Source organism: Grammomys surdaster, unplaced genomic scaffold (genome assembly GCF_004785775.1).
Source record: "Grammomys surdaster isolate TR1022 unplaced genomic scaffold, NIH_TR_1.0 126076, whole genome shotgun sequence".
Taxonomy (NCBI): domain Eukaryota; kingdom Metazoa; phylum Chordata; class Mammalia; order Rodentia; family Muridae; genus Grammomys; species Grammomys surdaster.
The window spans coordinates 7,403,201-7,423,165 of NW_021620885.1; the positions used below are offsets into that span (position 1 = coordinate 7,403,201).

The following is a 19,965-nucleotide window of genomic DNA, read 5'->3' on the forward strand; positions in this document are numbered from 1 at the left end:
TAACACTTTGATCTAGGCTAATTAACTGAACTAGATTCCTGTTTTGGCCACCGGAAGTGAGGCTTTGAATTGCTTGCAGCATAGACAGCTCATGGTTGGCCAAGTTGACTTAGCAGCAGTGGAGCAGCAGTGGTCCCACCTCCTTCCATGTTGATTCTGTTCTGGGATGGGCTGCCTCTGATTAATGCATACAGCTCTAAAGACACATGCTCAAACACACTGTAGAGATGACATTATAATTTGCCCTTCACTCATCCGAAAAATACTATTTTTTTTAAAAAAACCTAACCTAAGCGTCATTATAGTAATCTCTGTTAGTAGCCGCATCTAAAGCAGAAGCTATCTGCCTTTCAAAGAAACTGTCGTTCCCTGGTCTCAAGCAGATGGAGTGGGGCAGAGTCCTGGAAGCTGCCAGGTTATAATGGGTCAGGGTAACTCTGGAAGCAGGTGTCCCTTTCATTCAATGACCATGAGCATCAGCCAACTGGTTTTGCCTGCCAAATGCCATCTAGGAATCAGACCAAATAATGAGTGGCTTTCAGATCCAAATTACATGTGCAAACTAAGGGAAAGCTAAAAATGGGATTTGTTTAGTCTTCACTTTCTGATGGGAAAAGAGGTCTTTTGTTCCTATCAGTGATTACTTGGTGACTTGAGTATATAATTTTTATGGTAAGGATTAATACAAAACCTATCAGTCTAACTGACTGAGAACTAACTTCATCATGTATATCAATAGACATTGATCATATATATCAATGTCGAAATCATGAGTATGATAGTCACCTGCAAAGTTGTAAGAGCATTACCTACAGCCCAGACCAAGTCAGGATGGAATTTTTAAAAATTATAAACTGAAAACCCAATATTATTTATATGCATGATATACAACACAATGGAGAGATACATGCATATAACCGTGGTGTGTAAACCTAGCTAATTAACAATCTAGGATATCTAATACTTTGCAGTAAAAATATTTGAAATTGTTCCTCAGCAATTTTAAAAGAATTCACACAAATGGGCAATTTTCTGTATAGATAGAATACTTTTGAGTTTCACAGATGATTCTAACATTCAGTTATGTTTCAGAACTGTTTGTTCGGAAAGTCCAAGAAGAGTGATCCAATTTGTCTTCTGTTAAGGATAGCTTTGCAACACATTCATGACCTAATGATGTAGTTTATACCCAGAACAGATGTGCCAGCTTGAATAGCACGGAAGCCATTTTACTCACAGGCTCTTGCCACTGGACTGGAGTACTTCAGCATTATTTGGGTCAATGACCAGGATGGTGTCTTCTTCAATTGGTCCAAGACCTCTTTGTTGGTAAACAAACTTGCTGTCAAAAGAACTAAAAAAATACATAAAAATGGAAAATTAACAATCAACAACTCTGGGACACTTGAGAAACGCAAACGACTGACTTGAGAATCTCAATACAAACTCAAAGAGGCTGGGATGAACTTGACTTCATGGTCTTTGGAGATGAATTATAAACCATCAATGGATGGTCAGTGTGCTGGGGCATTGGTTTTGGGGGGCCCAAAGCAAGAGCTTATTTACACATTTGGGTTTTCGAAGCTGTGATTCAGAGTTGCCATGGCAACAAAAAAGTCTTAAAAAGCTTTCCACAGTTTATAAATCAATATTTTCTTTAAAGTTATAGGAGGCTAACTTATTTTAACCTCTCTGTAATAATTACACAGGGACAAGGAGGGATGAGAAAGATCATTGTACTAGCCAAAGGTAAAACATGAGAACACAAAAGAATATAAATAGAACATTCAAAAATATTTCAATGAAACAAAGCAGGATTTATTATTGAAAAAAATACACTTAGAGACATGAAGCTTCTTTTTCTATCATATTTTCATTAGTGCAAAATGAATAATTACAGAATGATTTGTTTCAAATAATATAGTAATTTCTGCTTTTTAAAAACTTAGCATCTTATAGGTAATATGATATAAATATAATATAAAATGTAATAGACATATATATATATATAAATATATTTAAATATATATATAAATATATATATATTTAGACAGTAATACTTTTCCTAAGAATACCAGTTATATCAGATACTGTACTTATTTCAACTCTTGTTTCAAAAATTTACATTAGCTCTTCCTCATCCTTAGGGGATGCATTCCTAGACCCTAGTGGTATCTGCAACCACAGACAGTACCAAATGCTGAAGCTATGACACTTGTTCTTTTTCCTAGCCACATTGCAAGAAAGCTCCACTTATAAACTGGGAACATCAAGAGACTTAAAGGAATAACTAATATGAAAATAAATATGATGGAATTTAGAAATTTAGAGAATCCTGGCTCCTGGGATTGCGGGCCACTTTAAGTACAAGAAGGACAAGTTGAGCAGAGCACAGTGATGCTGCTGGTTTGTCTATGAGATGGCTGCTAAGTGACTCAAGGGTGGGCAGTGGGTCCAGTGTGCAGATGATAGTCAAAGAGGTGACTCAAGTCTTGGGCAAGATGGAAGGAAACTTTATCATACTCCTCAGCATATCACACGGCTATAGATTTAAAACATATAATTATTCCTTTCTAGAATCTCCCACTTATTATTTTTGGACTGGGTTAACTGCAAGCATCTGAAACCACAGAACATAACTATTGTATGTTTCTGCTGTGTGTGATGGAGATGAACTGCTATCCAAGCTTTTTTAGGAAAAATGTAAATGAACCAAATACCAAGAAACCATTTTCATGTTCAAAACCAAAGCATTGAATCAGCACATACAGATGTATGACTATATCAACTATATCAACTATAGATGTGTGCTTTCTCTTCGTTCAACTGAGTAGTCAAAAGAAGACTTGGAATAACACCAAATACCTGTCAGGATATATTGACAACTTGTGAAGGTTACTGACTGCTCAAACTCATTATTAGTTGCCTGGTTTATTTATTTATTTATTTATTTATTTATTTATTTATTTATTTATTTATTCCTTTATTCATTCATTTAGTGGAACCAGTAGAGAGGTCCCAGTAGGAGCACAGAAAGTTTTAAATCATACCCTCTTGCCACTAAAAATATCCATCACACAATTATCTGAGCTTCTTGACTAGCAAGGTCTTTGGGGTATATTTTTCTTGAAGGATAGCAGTACATCCCTGGTGTAGTTCTTATTAATGATGTATTCAGTTGAACACAAAATATTGATTTAACTTTGTCAGCCAAAAACTTAGGTAAAACCATTGGCATAAGCTATCATGTGTAGTTAAGACCACCCAGCAGTATCCAGAAAAGAAACATATAATTACAAAACATATGCAGCAGCAGTTTTAAGGTCTCTCTTTCATATAATGAAATATATTTTATTTTTTTACTATTCTTTGCTGTTTTAGAAATTAGTGTATATTCATCGGACAAAATGACAGACACTTATGTCATTATGACATTTTCATATATGCCTATTATGTATTTTGATTTTGTTTATATTCACCTTCACATGACAGTTCCCTTGTCTCAAATAGATATGATTCTAGTTTCACATTATATAATACTTTAAAACATTATTTTGCATGAGAGAGAACACACGATATTTGGTTTCCCGAGTTTTAGTTGCTTTGCTCAATACTCATTTCTTACAAGTAACATAATTTTGTCCTTCAAGAGTGAATAAAATTCCACCTAATTGTCCACATAATCCCACACTCTCCTGCTCCACTCACCTGGTCATGTGCATCTAGGGTGATTGCAGAAACTGACAACTTACAGTCTTTCTAAGGGAGATTTAAATTGAGATGAACTTACATTCGCACAGTTATAAGAGATGGCATAGAGCTTCTGTGTATACTATATTCCTTTTTCCTCAGTAAAGGCATTTTGTAAAGCTGCACAGAACATCCTGACATTGACAGATCCACTACTCATGTTTTAATTTCCCTGTCCCTCTTATATTTCTTAAAAGTGGTATTGATACTTCAGGTTTTGTTGCATGGGTATGCAATGTGTGTGTCTATTCCTTTCCTGACTGATTAGCATTTGATAATCTGGAAAATTCCTAACTCTTCACAGTCCTTACCAGGCACTGTCAGTCTTGCATGCATGGAGTGAGTGTTCTGACTCATCATTAATAGTTCATAACTGTGGCATTCCAATTGCCCATTGTGTCTCTTCGCAAAGCAGCAGCATATCAGACCTCAGCACACCTAATTCTCTATCTCCCCTCTACATAAGACTCAGCCACGTGGAGCACAGTGTATTTCTTGCAGCTGGTTTCTCTTATAATGGGTTGCAGTAAATCTGTAAGTTAACTGCCTCCTTTCTGTCCGGTTATTCACTTAAACGTCCATTTCCAATCTCTGATCATGTAATATTTTTTGAAAACAAGTAACAAAACCAAAATTCCTTCAACTTGATTGATAGAAAGAAATAAGAATTCTTCCTCATTGTGAAGGCCATCCTTACTTTCCATCCCCAATAATTATTGTTCTCTTCTTTTCCCAAACCCCAAACACTGGGCTTGACTTCTGAGAATAAAAGCTGTGTCAATGAACAGAAATAAATAATTCAGACTCAGAGTCCTATGCCAGTTAGGTCAAAAGAGAAGGCTGTAGCCGATGAACAGCTTGGTGAAGAACAGCCCTTCATGAAATGCACTGTTCTGAATTGCTCACAATGTAGACAAACATCTGCCAAGAACCTAGTGTTCCTGAACAGACATGCCTTGTGTAGTGCATCTACATGTATAGTCTAGAAACGTCATATAAATTCAGGGATCACTCCATTTTATTTTACAGTATAGTAGGAAAATATAAAATGGCAAACTGAAAAAGCATACCAACAACAGTTGACAATACAAAACAAATAAATCTGATCTTTATATCCTTAATTTGGAATGATTGAAGTCCTTAGCATCAATCGATACATATTTCCCAATACCTTATGATAGTACAACAGTTGAATATTGGGGGTCTATCTGATTTGCTATGTTCACATATATTTATATCGTTTGTTTGTAAAAATGGCATCTTACATACTGAACTACTTACCTTTTCACAGAATTACATTTATTTTACAAATTATTGCTACACTTGTGTTGTATCCATAAGTCTCTCTGAGTGAGTAGGTATGCTCTTGAATTTATTAATGAGGGAACCTGTTTATGTGGTCACCCACAAACCAAAAAAAAAAAGGGGGAATTCAAAGGAAAGAAAATAAATTTAAATATTAGAGAAGCTACTTACATTAATATTATTTAATTATGGCTATTTACCTTTAGTTATGGGAATGACAAAGAAAGGATAAAATTCTTAGGTAACCCTGTAGCTTCAAAGGCATTAAGCACAATTCAATGGGCCTGAGCCTTCCATTTAACATCCGTTAGCAGATGTCTGCACATCTAAACTGGCAGCACCAAGAGACATTTGGCTACTGAAATGATTGGTTGTCTTTCCTAATCCTTTCACTTGGGATATCATGAAACCAACAGCTGCTCTCGGGTGTTATACAGGGCAAATAATAAAGGGACAAACTCTGTTTCTGAAATGAGAAAACTGCACACACACATGAACACACACACACACACACACACACACACACACATTCACACACACACAGACTAAGCCAAAAAATAGTTTATAAACTCTTTTGCAATTCAAAGAAAGGTAACCCTTGAACAGCTCACAAATGGATGTCAGATTATAGAGCTGGCTATATCGTTGCTATAGCAAACTGATTATTTAGTGTTTTAAAGCCGCTACCCCCACTTCTGTGCTGCAGAGAAGTCTTTATTTCAACCACATTTAACTTTTCACAGAGCATAATAATACCCTGAACATTTCACACAGTGCCCAGAGCACTGATGGATTCTGTATGCCTCTCTGAAAAAGCACTCAGTTGCAAAGACTGAGCAGTGGCCTATGGGCTGGAATTTAGTTCTTTATTTTAACAGTGTGAATTCCCCATTAATGGTTTTGCACATTAGCAGCTAATCAAACAGTTTAGATAAGCCTGAGAAGAAATGCTTTTCCATATTCACACACAGACAAAGTGCCAGAAGAAGTACAAAATAAACTTAGGCGCCATCAATCAAAATTAAGGGAATGCTAAATAAGTAATAACATGGAGAAAGAAGCAGCACGTTGTTGCGATTATATAAATTAAGAAACTGGGAAAAAATCATAGGTTTTCAATTGAACAAATAAATAAAAATGTGCCTTTACTGTTAGGGGAACAGCTTATAAGGCCCCCTAAAGTGGGGGTATGTTTAAAATATTATGTTAAGAAAACTCTGGATGCATTCTTGGTTTGGAAAACCTCTGTGATAAGGAAAAGAGGCAGACAAAGAAACCAGTGTAGCCATTTGGTATTCTGACTGGCCTAGACCTGAGTCCCCCAATAAGCAGTTAAGAGAATATGGAACCAGATATTAAGAGCCCAGGGCTCTAGATCATGTTCAGTCACTATTACCACTAGGCACAAGTGATGTAACTAAATGCATATTGTTATTAGGCAATATTAGGCAACTATTAAAACTCCCACTTTGTTTTAGACAAGGCACTGATATGCCAGCAGGTCAAATCTCTTGATGCATATCTCAAAGCTATGAAGCAGGCACCAAGACAAAGTCACTGTCACCTGTCTCTGTAAACATGGTTGTCTTTCTTTGAGACTGACTTTATTAAGCTGGAGAGTTTCCATGATTCCAATTACTGCACAGGTGTAAAGAAGGGAGAGTAGTGAACCGGTGGCGCAGAAAGAGCGGTATGAATGTGGGAGAAGAGGGCTTTTGTGATTGCAATATGGCAGAAAGGAGGCGAATACGGAAGCATTCATTTCCTAGAACTCAGCTTTCTTTCAGATACAGGGAAATTCAGAATGGTTCAGTGAGTTTGAACTGTGTTGTTTGGGTCTCAGTTAAAATGTTATATTCCCCCTTACATGCACACACACAGACACACACAGACACACAGGCACATACACACATGCACACATTCAGATACAGATACACATACATATGCACACACATACACATACAAATATATACAGATACATGCATGCAAATACACGCAGACATGTACAAACACACAGATACCCATAGACACACAGCACATATACAAACACACATAGGCACACTTCCACAGTGAATATAATCCTTTGACAGCAGACATCTAGAAAATACAGCAAAAAAGGAATTGCATCACCAGTTGTATCTAATATTCAAGGTAATGCAGCAACATTAAGGGTACCAGAAACCAAACTGACTTCAGATTCAAATGATCACATCATCATAAAGATAGGTTGAGGACCTGGGGGACATTTTGTTTGCAAAATGAAAATAAAGACATAGAAAAACAGGGGAAAACCCCATTCTGAATTATGGTGATAAAGGAAGACTCAGATTTGAGTATAGCACGTGAAGAAGTCTATGCTCTCTGGAAAGGCCTCAGAGTTGAATAGCATGCCCATACAGGGCTTTTCTTAACACTGGAAAAAGTTCCACATGGTACAACTCCTGAGAATCCACAGAAAAGATGTACTGGCAGCTAAGCTCAAGCCTTGAGGCGTTATTTGCTCTGGTGCTGCTCAGTGTATTGTATCTTTTTATTAGTGAGGCCTTGACTTTTTTTTAGCTGATCCAACATTTTAGGCCTCAAAATGTGATATTTGCAAGTATGGATAAAGAAGGCATATCATATGCTATGGAACTCATCTTAAGGGTGCTCTGTTGGACTATCAGTATGTAAACTACATTCTCTATGAGATTGGTATTATAATAAAATGCTAATATGGATCTTATTGATATATCTTGGGATACCATATCTTTGACATTTTTACCTACACAAATTGATAATTTTTTCCCTTTCATAGTTATTTTGTTTTGTTTCCTATCATTAGCATAAAAGAAAAATTTCAAAAACATCTTCCAACTCCATGTGGGGTAACAATAAATGACATATGGATACAACTTTAAACCCCTGAAAATCAGGGCAGAGATTTCTAGTTTAGTTAAGGGTTTTCTGTTGAGTTATCCAGGATGCCACCCAACCACAGCTGAGAGGAATGAAGCACAGGCTCAGAAACAAGCCTTTGACTATAGTGATGCCTTCTGAGGAACAGGTTGGGGAGAAGCCTTGCTGAGATAAGAGTTACCTCGATCCTGCTTGGAAGCATTTAAAGATTAAAGGAAACATGTTGCCCCAAAGTTAGGGCAGACAGGAGGCTTTTTAAAGTCTCATTATTCCTTGCTGGCAACAGGCACTTCCCATATGTGTTCTGAGACACGTCTTAAAAGTAGCCATGTTGAGGCTGGATAAAAGTGGAAATCAAAGGGAAAAAAGAAGGTAATTTTTCAGGATATTAAGTGGTTTAGGGGTTTTATTGATTTCATTTGGGTTGGCATACTGTTTTAGAACCGTTTAGAAGAGTTGAGGGGGGTTGTCAGGGTGCAGCTAGTCAGGACAAGACAGTTGACACTCAAAGGAGTGTCAGGTGCTGAGGCTGAAAGCTCCAGGTTCTATTGGATACATAGAAATGGTCACTGCCAAGGAACCAAGAGATAAAATGACTTAGGTTTGATTCAGAGCGAGCCTTTGCCTTGCAGAGCTTAGCATTTTGTGGTGCTGAGAAGCTGGATAGGAAAGATTTCAAGGAAAATGAACATAAAATTTGGCACGTGGCTTCTCCACTGAGATCAAGTAAAGGCCTTGCTCTAGTCTGTGAGCAGTGCAGAAACAAGAAGGCAAGCTCAATCGAGTTTTAACTCTAGCATCTTGTTAGCATGTATAGATTCTAGAAAAAGGCATTATCTTTGTGCAATGAAGAAGAACTATGTTTTCTTTCTAATGTACACCAATTGATATGTACATGGCCATGCATGACCATGCAAATAACAGAATCTAAGGTGTTTTTTTTTAATATATCCAAATCAAGAAAAAAAAAGAACAAAACCAATCAAACAAAAAACCCACTACAGAGTAATCTGTTGCTTCTGATCTTCTTCATGAATAATAAAGAAGAAAAGGCTGGAAGGTGATATCTGAATGATCCTGAAGAAGTCTTCAAAATTATGAATGGGAAAACTAGCTGTGGGCAGCAGATAATGCCAGGGAGGGAAGGAGGGACTGAAAATATTCCTATATGTAAGAAATAAAGGTTAGCAGAAAGGCAAAACATAGACAGTGAGTCAAGCCATCACTTTCTTCTAAGTTATCAACAGCATCCATTTGCCAACGCCATTTACCAGGTAAATCATGGAGGCTTGGTGGTGAATGTTCTCCCACATGACTCTGGGTACCAAGGTGAATGCCAGGGATAAGGAAAAAGCAGCTTCACATTGAGGCCTGCCACATAAGCTCCTAATGGAGAACACCCTCTTCTTTCTTAGGCCTGGCTTAGCTCCTTCTCCATGCTTGTCTCTGCTGACTCTTCCTTGCTACTGAACTATTCCAGCCTCTGCTGTTTGCTCGGAATGAATATGATATGAAAATGGAAACCTGGACTCTGTCCAATTTTAGCTTTTGCCAGATGAGACTGTCTCAATGGGAGAAAATGATGCTGTAATTTTCTTGTCTGGCACAATGTGGTAAGAAATCCATGCAGAAAATGTAGCAATATTCATTAAAATGAAGTCTATGCCACAATGAGTAGTGATAGTCTGCTTTTAAAAGCACTTGTTAAAATAGCATTAGATGTTCAATAACCACCAAACCAATGTACTAGAGCACATGATAGGCACTCTGAGACCATTGTTTGCTTTGGACTTCCAAGCAATAGCTTCCTTATAGTCAATATGTGTGACAACTAGAAAGGACAATTAAACTGCAGTAAAAGTATTCATCGGTTTTGAAATGTGGATTAAATTTCATATTCAGCTGCATGAAAAGAACTCATCTACATATGCTCAACAGAATGAGTTATCACAATTTGAATCAAGAGCTCATAGAAGGAGGAGAAGAAGCTCCTTAATTTCCCAGATGAGCTTCTACACTTGTATATGTGAAAGGAAAATAAGCATTAAGAATTGTTGAAAATATATTTAAAATTTTACTTTCATGTGTACATTTGCTATTAAGGAACTAGTCAGTGGATATTCATCTCTAAGTAGAATCAAAATAATGTACTACATTTTGGGGACACAATAAAAAAAATACAACCCTGGAGTATGCTCAGAAACACATTGGAGGCAGCATCGCCAAGCAACTAAGTGGCCAAGTCTGTTTTCACATGTAAAGGAAAGATGCAACATGCACAAGATTTTCCCTCTGCTATTTATTGTCGTTGTCTGCTGAAATAACATATGCTGTGTGTATAAAAAAATAGAAAGAATGATATGGCAATGTAAGGCAAATATCTCACTGTCATTCATGAAATTGTAGGGATAGATGCAAGAGGAGAAATAATCAAAGAAACACAACAATAGAACTGGAGCATCCACTCTGCAGAACACTAGTCATGAATCCAGTTAAACATATCACTAGCTAGTGACATCACATAAGGAGAGCCATCAATGTTTCATATGTTTCCAGACAGATATACCCACACTTCTTCACAATTTTGAGGGAGAATCAAAGTAAAAGAATGAAACAAGAATTCATCCTTAAGTATTCTTAATTTAATGTAAAGGAATACATATTATTTTTATATACATTCTGGAGATTAAAATAACATTACTTACTTTCCATCCCAAACATGGTCACCTCTGTGGAAAATCACTAGATTATTCTTAGAATCCAGGGCCACCCCCGAAACCTGGCCTGGTAACAAGTACACTCCAGGCCAGTCCAGTGCTTCTTCCACATGGAAATCTAAAAGAGAAATCCACACACGTGTTCAGCATCGAAACAGAAGCAGGGAGTCAGACCCGGCATAAAAACTCATGCAAAGACACTGAAACCAGATTCAAGCAGAAAACATGCCACATGCACATGCACAGCAGCCGCTTGAGCTAGGAGATCAAACGGCTGGACTTGTAGCAAGACCTTCTGCTTTCCTGTCCCATTGCTGAAACACCAGTAAAATCACACAGCTCTTAAGGTATCAAAAAGACAACTGGAAAACATTACCTCCTTGATGAGATTCTTAACTTTAAATTAATATCTTGGAAAACTATGCCAGCAGTGAAGGTATTATTTAAGAATTTATTTTACATTCTTTGGTGTTTCATCTGCTCATATATCTGTGTGATGGTGTCACATCTTGGAGTTACAGACAGTTGTGTGCTGCTATATAGGTGCTGGGAATTGAATCGGAGTCCTCTGGAAGAGCAGTCAGTGCTCTGAACCACTGAGCCATCTCTCCAGCCCAAACGTTTTATTTTAATATACAATTTTAAAACAGAAATAAATAGCAGAAATGAGACAAAAGCTAATCCTTAAATGTATTACTCTCTCATCTATCTATCTATCTATCTATCTATCTATCTATCTATCTATCTATCTATCTTTCTACCTACCTATCATCTATCCATCTGAATAAAATCTGGATGATCAATAGATAGCAGTTCCTAAGATAAGCTATTTATTGATTATCTATTATACCTAGAACTATGTAGGACAGTAATATCATTTATCTTAGCTTCAGCATTCCTATAAAAATTGGAATTATCTGTCCTTGTATATATTTCATTGTTTTCTAATTTGACAGAAAGGCAACATTGACAACTCTATTATTGACTGACAAATTATTCCTGTTTCTGACCCCATTATACCTATTCTGTATTCTAAAGAACACAATCTTCAGAGAAGACCTGAGTTCATTTGTGTTAATCCATGTCATAAATCAGCTCATGAATGAACAGTTACTATAAAATGTGTTATCTGCCCTGATGATAGGTAGCTATTAAGATAACTTTGAAAGCTATTGTGTCACAGTTTCATGTTCCCCTCTCAAATGCTTCAATAGAGATTCTGAGAAACATCAAAGCAGCAATCTGAGTTCCATTGGTTTCCCTCCACTTTCTGAAGAGTGTGCCAAAGAGCAGTTAAGCCCTCAAAAACAGGCATCAAAGGCTGGCAGAAGAAAGCAAATCACAGAGCTTATATAATAGGCACCTGAACCCTTGAAAGAGTGCCAATATCAGACTAAGCACTTACAAATACTCTTCTTCAATTATGTAAAAGTAAAGACCCCTGTCCATGAAAAGTCATTTCATCTCTCTAACACACAGCTTTTTGTATAATTTAACAAAAAAGCTACTATCTATCAAGGATTTTTAATAAAGCATTTTCAACAGGTAAGTGTATTTTTTACACTAAACTCTGTGAATATAAAGATATAAAAATATGTTTTTTTGACCTTGATGAACAGAAAGATATAGTAAGAATGCAAAAGGAAAGATGACTTTATCTATGAGGGAAAACAGGAACCAAGCTCTTGGGACACAAAAGAGCATAAGAACATAGAAGTGCTTATTTTATCTTGAGGCTTTGGCTGGCATAGCATGGAGTGACCATCTCTTCAGAGGCTCACCTAGAATTGGAAAAAATGAATGTGCTTTTGTGTCAAGTTAAGAATGGGTGAACTGAGGCTGAGGGAAATTAGGGAGTTGAAAGAAGAAGAAGAAAAGAAGAAAATCGAGGATGTTATAGCTACAGTATGTTTCATAAAGTTTAGAAACCTGGCATGGGAGATGAATTCTATGCAAGGTGATTGTGGCAAGCATGGCCACAGGACAAGGCAACCACCAGATCTACTTTGAACTTAGGCAGAAAAATGTATGATGTACCACAGAAAGAGCACAGGTGTAACGAGGAGACAGTTGCTTTCCTTTTTCCAGTAGTGCCATGATCTATACTGTAATTAATTTTAAGGCACGATGCAAGTACTTTCTTCCTAGTAGAAAATCACAGAGTTGGAAAATGATTTAGTGTGTGATAAATTAGAACATGTTGATGCCATTTTCCCTCATGTGTGCTTTGAGAGGCTGTCTTGGGTTAGAGAGACATGGGGCAGGGTTTCAGCTAACATGGTTGAATCTGCAAATAATCCTGGGCATACCAGTGAACGGCAATGCCAGAGACTTCCAATGAATAGCATCCATCATCTATCATACTTGCTTGTCAAAATAGAAAAGGCTGGAAACTGATGCTACAGTCAACGGTGAGTCGGTGAGTCATTGAAGGTTTATAAGCATGAGGTGATACTGTTAAGATTGTGCCCTTGAAAGTTAGCTTTGAAAATAAGGGCAGAAACATTATAATTAGAGACATCTAGGTTGATGAACAGATAGATAAATCATTCTGCAAAGGAAATGTATTAGATAGTTTACAGATGCTTGACTTTCAGTATGTTCCCGTCTCATCTTGGTTGTGGTTTGTACATTTAGTTCTCCTCATTCTGTCCTGAGTAACCAACTTTGGAACTTACAGATGGACTCTAAGTGAATCTTAAGCATGTAACAAAGTGGATATTTCATTGCTTTTATCAGATTTCCAAAAGGGCAGAAACATTATGACTATACATGTCTCATTTACTGTTTTGTCAAGTTTCATATATACTCCAGTCTCTATCAGGATGGCTAGCATTTTTACCCTCTTACACTCTCATAATTTATGTATACAGCTACCTCTTTCTACCCCAAAGCAGTCCTGACAATAATATAAGAGTATGTTTTAAAAATGAGACTTTAGGAGCTGCTTTCACTTAAGTTAAATTCACACATGTTCTCACGCCTGCAGCTTTTAGCTTATTAGACCACCAACATGGAGTGTGGTTAAGAGCTCATGAAGATGAATGGTGTAAACTGTGATAAGAAAAAAAGCATCCAATGTGCAAAGCATACATTGTAATGCTGTCAAATACTCATTTTGTAGAATATTGGAACTACCTTATAAAGATCGCTAATCTAGCTGTGAATGGTCTCAACATCATAAACCTTATTTGGTTAATCAGACAGTCTATAAGGAGCAAATCGTTTTGGGCCAAACCATACCAATTATAAAACTACTGGTCTGTATGGTTAGAGATTTTTCGAAACACAAAGGCATTATAAATACCCAGAAAGCATTTATTGAAAGCTCCACTTTTGGGAATTTTTAATACAGCATTGGTGGTATCTAAGGAAATTAACTCTAACACTATTAAAAAAACTTGGCTTTTAAATACAAAATATTTGAAAAGCATTTTAATTCAATGTACAGTAGCTTTGCAGGTGTTAAGACTACCCAGATAAGACTTCAACATTAGGTATTCTTGTGTTAATCAGATTCTAGGATGGGAAAGGAAGTGAGTTCATATTCCCCTCTGTGCTGGATCAGGAAATGAAGGCTTTTCTTTCCAATGTAACTACCTTAATAGTATTGAAGGTTAAAGGTTACTTCCTTTAAGACTAAATGAGTAAAATTTAGAAAGTCATCTAGAAATATTTTATGACTGCTCTTATCCCCAGTACAAAGCACTCAAGAGTCAGGGCCCTCCAACTGCGTTGGAATCAACACACATTATTTTATCATTTGATAGAACCGAATTTATGCTTGAGTCAGACGTTAGACCCCAAGATCAAGGATAATTTCCTCTAATCATTAAAATAGCAACATTTGAAAGACTCACCAAAGAAACTGTATGATCAAACATATTTCAGTTCTATCTTAACTTGACATTTTCAATCACAGAAAGAAAAAAGGTGTGCTTCAAATTTCATCTACTTTTCTCTTAAATGATTCAGTGACTAGTTAAATGTTTCAGAATTCTGGTTTAAACCAGATACTAAATTAAAAAATTCATATCTATGACCTTGCTCACCCATCCCTGACTCAAAAATGTGACCAGTGTTAAACTCAGAGAGTAATTAATGTGATTAAGAGTGCCTGTGTTTTTTTTTTAAATCCTGGTTCAAGAATATAATAAGAAAACAATGCTTTATAAAAATAAAGTAAGTACATATTAATTGGGCAAACTAGTAGCCTTAACACAATTCACTGTTTTCAAAAAGATGCCAAGAGCAATGAAATCATCCTCCTGAGAGTTTAAAAGGCATCTAAGACTTTTATAACAAATTATATTATTCTCCATGGAGCCCTTGTATTTATTACAAAAACAATAAATGCACAGGCTCATATTCTTCCAGAGATTAAAAAATCACTTGTAGAAAAATTAAGCATTACTATTAAAATTACATCAATAAATCACTAAAAGAATCTTACACCTTTCCGAGAAAGAGATTAATGCTGGGGATCAGAACTACTGTCACGTGACCTTATTAATAAGCATTTAAAAGGGCAGCCACTTATCTGTGTCATGGGAGGACTAACAGAGCTACATAAAACTCTAGCTTGATAGAATTTAAGCATAGCCCTGTGACTTAGCTTCAGTATAACAAGGTTCCTCACATTTAGTTCTGACAAGAAAAGCTGGAGAAAATCACTACATTTCAAAAAGATGTGGGCATTGCTTCCTCTGTACTTGTCAGTAGAGTGAGTAAATATGATTTATATCTGACAGACAGATTTATTATTTATTGGAAGTGCCAGCAATAACTATAATTAACCAATGCCACACAAGAAATGTTTGCAAAAAAGTTAAAGAGAAAACAAGAATTAATTACAATGTCTCATCTAGCAGGAGTGAAATAAAGAGATAAAAGATAGAGCCTTAAAAGCAGTAGAAGAATGAGTGTAGAAGAATTTCTAAGAATTAATTATATGTATAGAAATAATTATATATATATAGAAATAATTATATATATAGAAATAATTATATATATATAGAAATAATTATGTATATATAGAAATAATTATATATAATACACACACACACATATGAGCAAAGACACAGTCTGCTAAAACCATTCTATTATCATACTGTTTGAAAACGTACTTCGGAATTATTCTCATGGAATAATGTTCCTAACTAGAAAAATGTAAGCCAGTTGGAGCAAGTTGAGACTGAATTAGTCTTTTTATGTAGTATTTGTATTAAGTCTCAGAGAATTTCACATATGTATGCAGTACATTTTGATCACATTTACCCTAACACTAACGTCTCCATGAAATACTCCTTGCCCCTCTCAACTTCACTTTTCCTCTTCTTTCTTTTTTATTTAATAACATGTAGAGTTTATTTTCATTAGCAGCCCATATACTCAGGTATTTATTCCCAGAGCATAGTTAATCAATCAAGGGTTGACCTTAAAGAAAACTCATCTACTCCCAGAGGCTGTCAACTCTAACAGTCTCTTCAGAAAGAAGAAACAAGTGGTCAAACTGTTTCGGTATAGACAGTGAGACATATGAGAAGAGTAATCTACACTATGGTTATTCTAACTGTAGGCTGAGATGACAAGGTAACTAGGGGAACATCTGCCTATCAGTCTTTCTCTCCAGTTGAATTATATTCTTGAGGGGTACAGACTGACAAAACTCTATAAAGCAAGACTCCAGAGCAGATCTACATGACTTTGATTCTTGTTTACAGAGTGCTGGCACCCTGAGCATGTAACTTAACCTTCACATGTCCTAGTTTCTGCCTCTCTGAGATGTGATTATAGCTCAGCTGTTGTGAGAATCAAATGAATTAACACATCTATGATACCGAGCCTTATTCAAAGTAAGCACTAAATTGTCGGTGGTTATCATCTCATGCACTCCAATGGTGAAAACTCAGCCAGCCAAATGCTTTATTTTAACCTCGGAATTCTGTAAGACTTTACCATAGAGAAGCATATGACTGAATGTGTATTAAGGATGCTCTCAAAGATTAAGTGAAAGTTGATTTCATCAATCAAAAACAACAACAAAAAATCAATGAATCATAATAATAAAGACATCTGGATTTTTCTATTGAATCAGAAGTGTCAATCAAATGCATAATCATTTTATAGTATATGTAGAGTTTCAGTGGCTGAACCAGTTTTTCATATGCTAACACACATTAGTGTGATAAAATCTGCCAGCTAAAGCTGGGTAGAAGTCAAATTAAGAGTGTATTTCTCTATTTTAGTACAAATATTAAACTATGAATGACAGAAACCAAGCAACATAAGTCCAAATGTGCAAAAATTTGTCTCGGTCACTCGGTCCAATATTTTCATCCTATAATTCATGTATCTCATAAAAAACCCCAATGTAGATCAAGGAAATTGGTCAGAGATTTAAGCATCCACAAACTCACTATGATAAGATACCAAACATTCATAATTCACTAATGTGTGAAAATCTGCTCCTTTCTACAAAGTTCAAGAGAAGATGCCACATGAGGCAACCCAGACCAACCAAGGCAAATGTATGCTCTCTCCTATTTATGGATCTTTAGTTCTGGATCTTTAGGTTGGAATGCATAACTCAGACTAATATGGAAATGTGGAAATTAAAGAGGGACAGTGGTGGAAGGGGGAGAATGAACAGCAGAGAGGGGAACAGAAGTGCTATTAAGGGAGAAAGGGAAAATGGTGGTGATGGGTGTGGGAGGACTTGTAGGGAGGAGTGTAGGGGGTAAAGCAGAGGGAGCAGAGAGGATCAGAAGTAATTCGAAGACTGTTTGAGAAGGCTCCCAGGGAAACCTACTATTTTACAAACTTCCTTTTAAAAAATGTCAGGAGGACTGTTACAAAATCACATTTTCTGGACATTGTAGGCACTTTGAACCCATGACCTCTTGAAAGCTACAGCTACTTATACTACACCTACAGAAGACCACAAAACTCAACATTCCAGCATAATCAGGGAAGGCTTAAGAGGTCCCATTCTAGTTGAGGAGCTAAAGGTCCTTGACAGGTCCTGAGGAAAGCTGAGTCAGTTTACTCCAGGGACAAGGGTCCTGTGACAGTTGTTCCTGCTCCACTGGTCAGCCATGTGCATATGGGCAATGATAATTTGACTTAGTAGGACTCTCTCTCTCTCTCTCTCTCTCTCTCTCTCTCTGGAAGAGAAGGAGGACATGAATTTTGGGAGGGGACCAGGGGAGGGGACAAGTGAAAAGTTGAAGGGGTTCAGATATGATCAAAATGCATTGTACTCATGTATGAAATTCTCAAAAAGTAAAAATGTGCAATGATTCTCACTAAGAAAGAGAATATTCAGAAGTTATGATTAAAACAATGTTTATTCTTTGCTCACTTAATTTTGGGTTTTTAAATCTAATATATTGGTGTATTGATGATGATGATCACTAATAAAGTGTCATCAAATTTTTTCACTATTTTTGATGTGCAACTTTTTCCATGTATAATCTCATCCGAGCCTCATGTCAACCCTGCAAAGATTGTAATCCTCATTCTACAGATGAGAAAACTAAAGGTTAAAGAATTAAAAGGGAAAAAAAAAACCTTGTCAAGGTATTAAACTGAATGGCTGGAGCTTTGAAAGGCAAGCAGGCAGCTTTGACAGCTGAGTCTGTTCCATCCTATGACCTTTGTTAGGAGGCTTTCAAATTTTAACTTGGGGCAAATGCAGGCTTTTGGGGAAGTGACAAGCTATAGTGGGTATGTATTCCAGAGACACAGAGATCATATAGCACACAAACTCTGTTCTGAAGAATGCTAAGATCACTGGTATCTGAACCTCAGTGAAGTAGAGATCCCAGCATGAAGGCAGACACCAGGATGTGGAACCAAGTATAATCCTGACAAAGTAAAACACCCATAAATGGTATTGTTTAGAAACTCTTAAATCCCTAGGCCAGCCATTATAACATCACACATAAAGTGTTGAGCTGCTCTGTTACTCGTTGCTTCTTCTTCTTCTTCTTCTTCTTCTTCTTCTTCTTCTTCTTCTTCTTCTTCTTCTTCTTCTTCTTCTTCTTCTTTTTTTTTTGGTTTTTTGAGACAGGGTTTCTCTGTGTAGCCCTGGCTGTTCTGGAACTCACTCTGTAGACCAGGCTGGCCTCGAACTCAGAAATCCACCTGCCTCTGCCTCCCAAGTGCTGGGATTAAAGGCGTGCGCCACTACCGCCCGGCTTACTCATTGCTTCTTTGAACCATCAAGTCAGCTGGGTAGGATCTGTCCCCATATCACAGTTCCAACATATGGAGAGCAGAATAGAAAATATAGAAGACATAGATTTCTGCTGCTGACCACCTCACTGTTATAGGTTATACAGAAAGCAAAAACTAGAGACATAGGACAGGGTTCTGAGTTTTGAATTTTGGAAGGGGACCAGGGGAGGGGACAAGTGAAAAGTTGAAGGGGTTCAGATATGATCAAAATGCATTGTACTCATGTATGAAATTCTCAAAAAGTAAAAATGTTCAATGAATCTCACTAAGAAAGAGAATATTCAGAAGTTACACCTTCAGCCTCTGAGCAGTTCGGGGCCAGAATTCCAATGAACAAGGCAAGCAACTTTAACCAAGATGGAATCGATTGAAATTAAGGCATTAGACAGTACATATTGGAAATCATAACACTCAAGCTTTAAATCTAGACTGTGGGCAATAGGTTAACTTCTTGGCTTCAGTTTCTTCTGACACTTAACATGCCTTAAAGATATCTGAAATGACTCTGTGCTATAATGTTAAGTGACTAAATAGCCTTGCATCTTTGTGTCATCAGTGCCATATAAAAAGTAACTTTCTTCTTTGCAGCTAATAAAACTCCATCTAGCAAATTAAGGACATAAAGAAGACAGCTAATTCCTCTATGACCGTTAGGGCCATTCTCAGCTTTGTATGGAGTAAAGAAAGGGCAGAAGAGAAACAAAAGCAGGTTATCTATCATGTTTATTTCACTTGCCCATCTCAGAGATGGGCACATAAATTAGACTAATACTAATATTATAAGGTCATTACATATGCAAAACTTCCTACTTTCTTTTTGAAAAATGGAAGCCTTTTGCAGATTCCAGCTTCCTCTGATGAATACAATGAAATGACACCTGAACAAACTTTTATTTGCTGTTGCCTGGTGCATCCTATAATAGCAATCAGGAGAGAGGACTAAGAAATGGGCATTTACAACTAACCTCAACACGTCTGAATTTTACTATTTTGTACTCAGTTTTAACAGATTCAGAGTTAGAATAGTGAAATAATATAAAGACAAGCCAGTTCA

At 36.7% G+C, this 19,965-nt stretch overlaps 1 protein-coding gene across 8 annotated transcripts in view; it reads right to left on the bottom strand.

Moving 5' to 3' along the window:
- Positions 1-19,965, bottom strand: part of Pam (peptidylglycine alpha-amidating monooxygenase) — a 126,465-nt gene that overhangs the window by 24,567 nt on the left and 81,933 nt on the right. For all 8 annotated transcript variants that reach the window (XM_028755689.1, XM_028755688.1, XM_028755687.1 and 5 more), the window contains 2 exons: positions 10,659-10,788; positions 1,238-1,354 (listed from right to left, as the gene is read on the bottom strand). In XM_028755689.1, the coding sequence (XP_028611522.1) occupies positions 1,238-1,354; positions 10,659-10,788 (247 nt within the window). The remainder of the gene's footprint in view (positions 1-1,237; positions 1,355-10,658; positions 10,789-19,965) is intronic.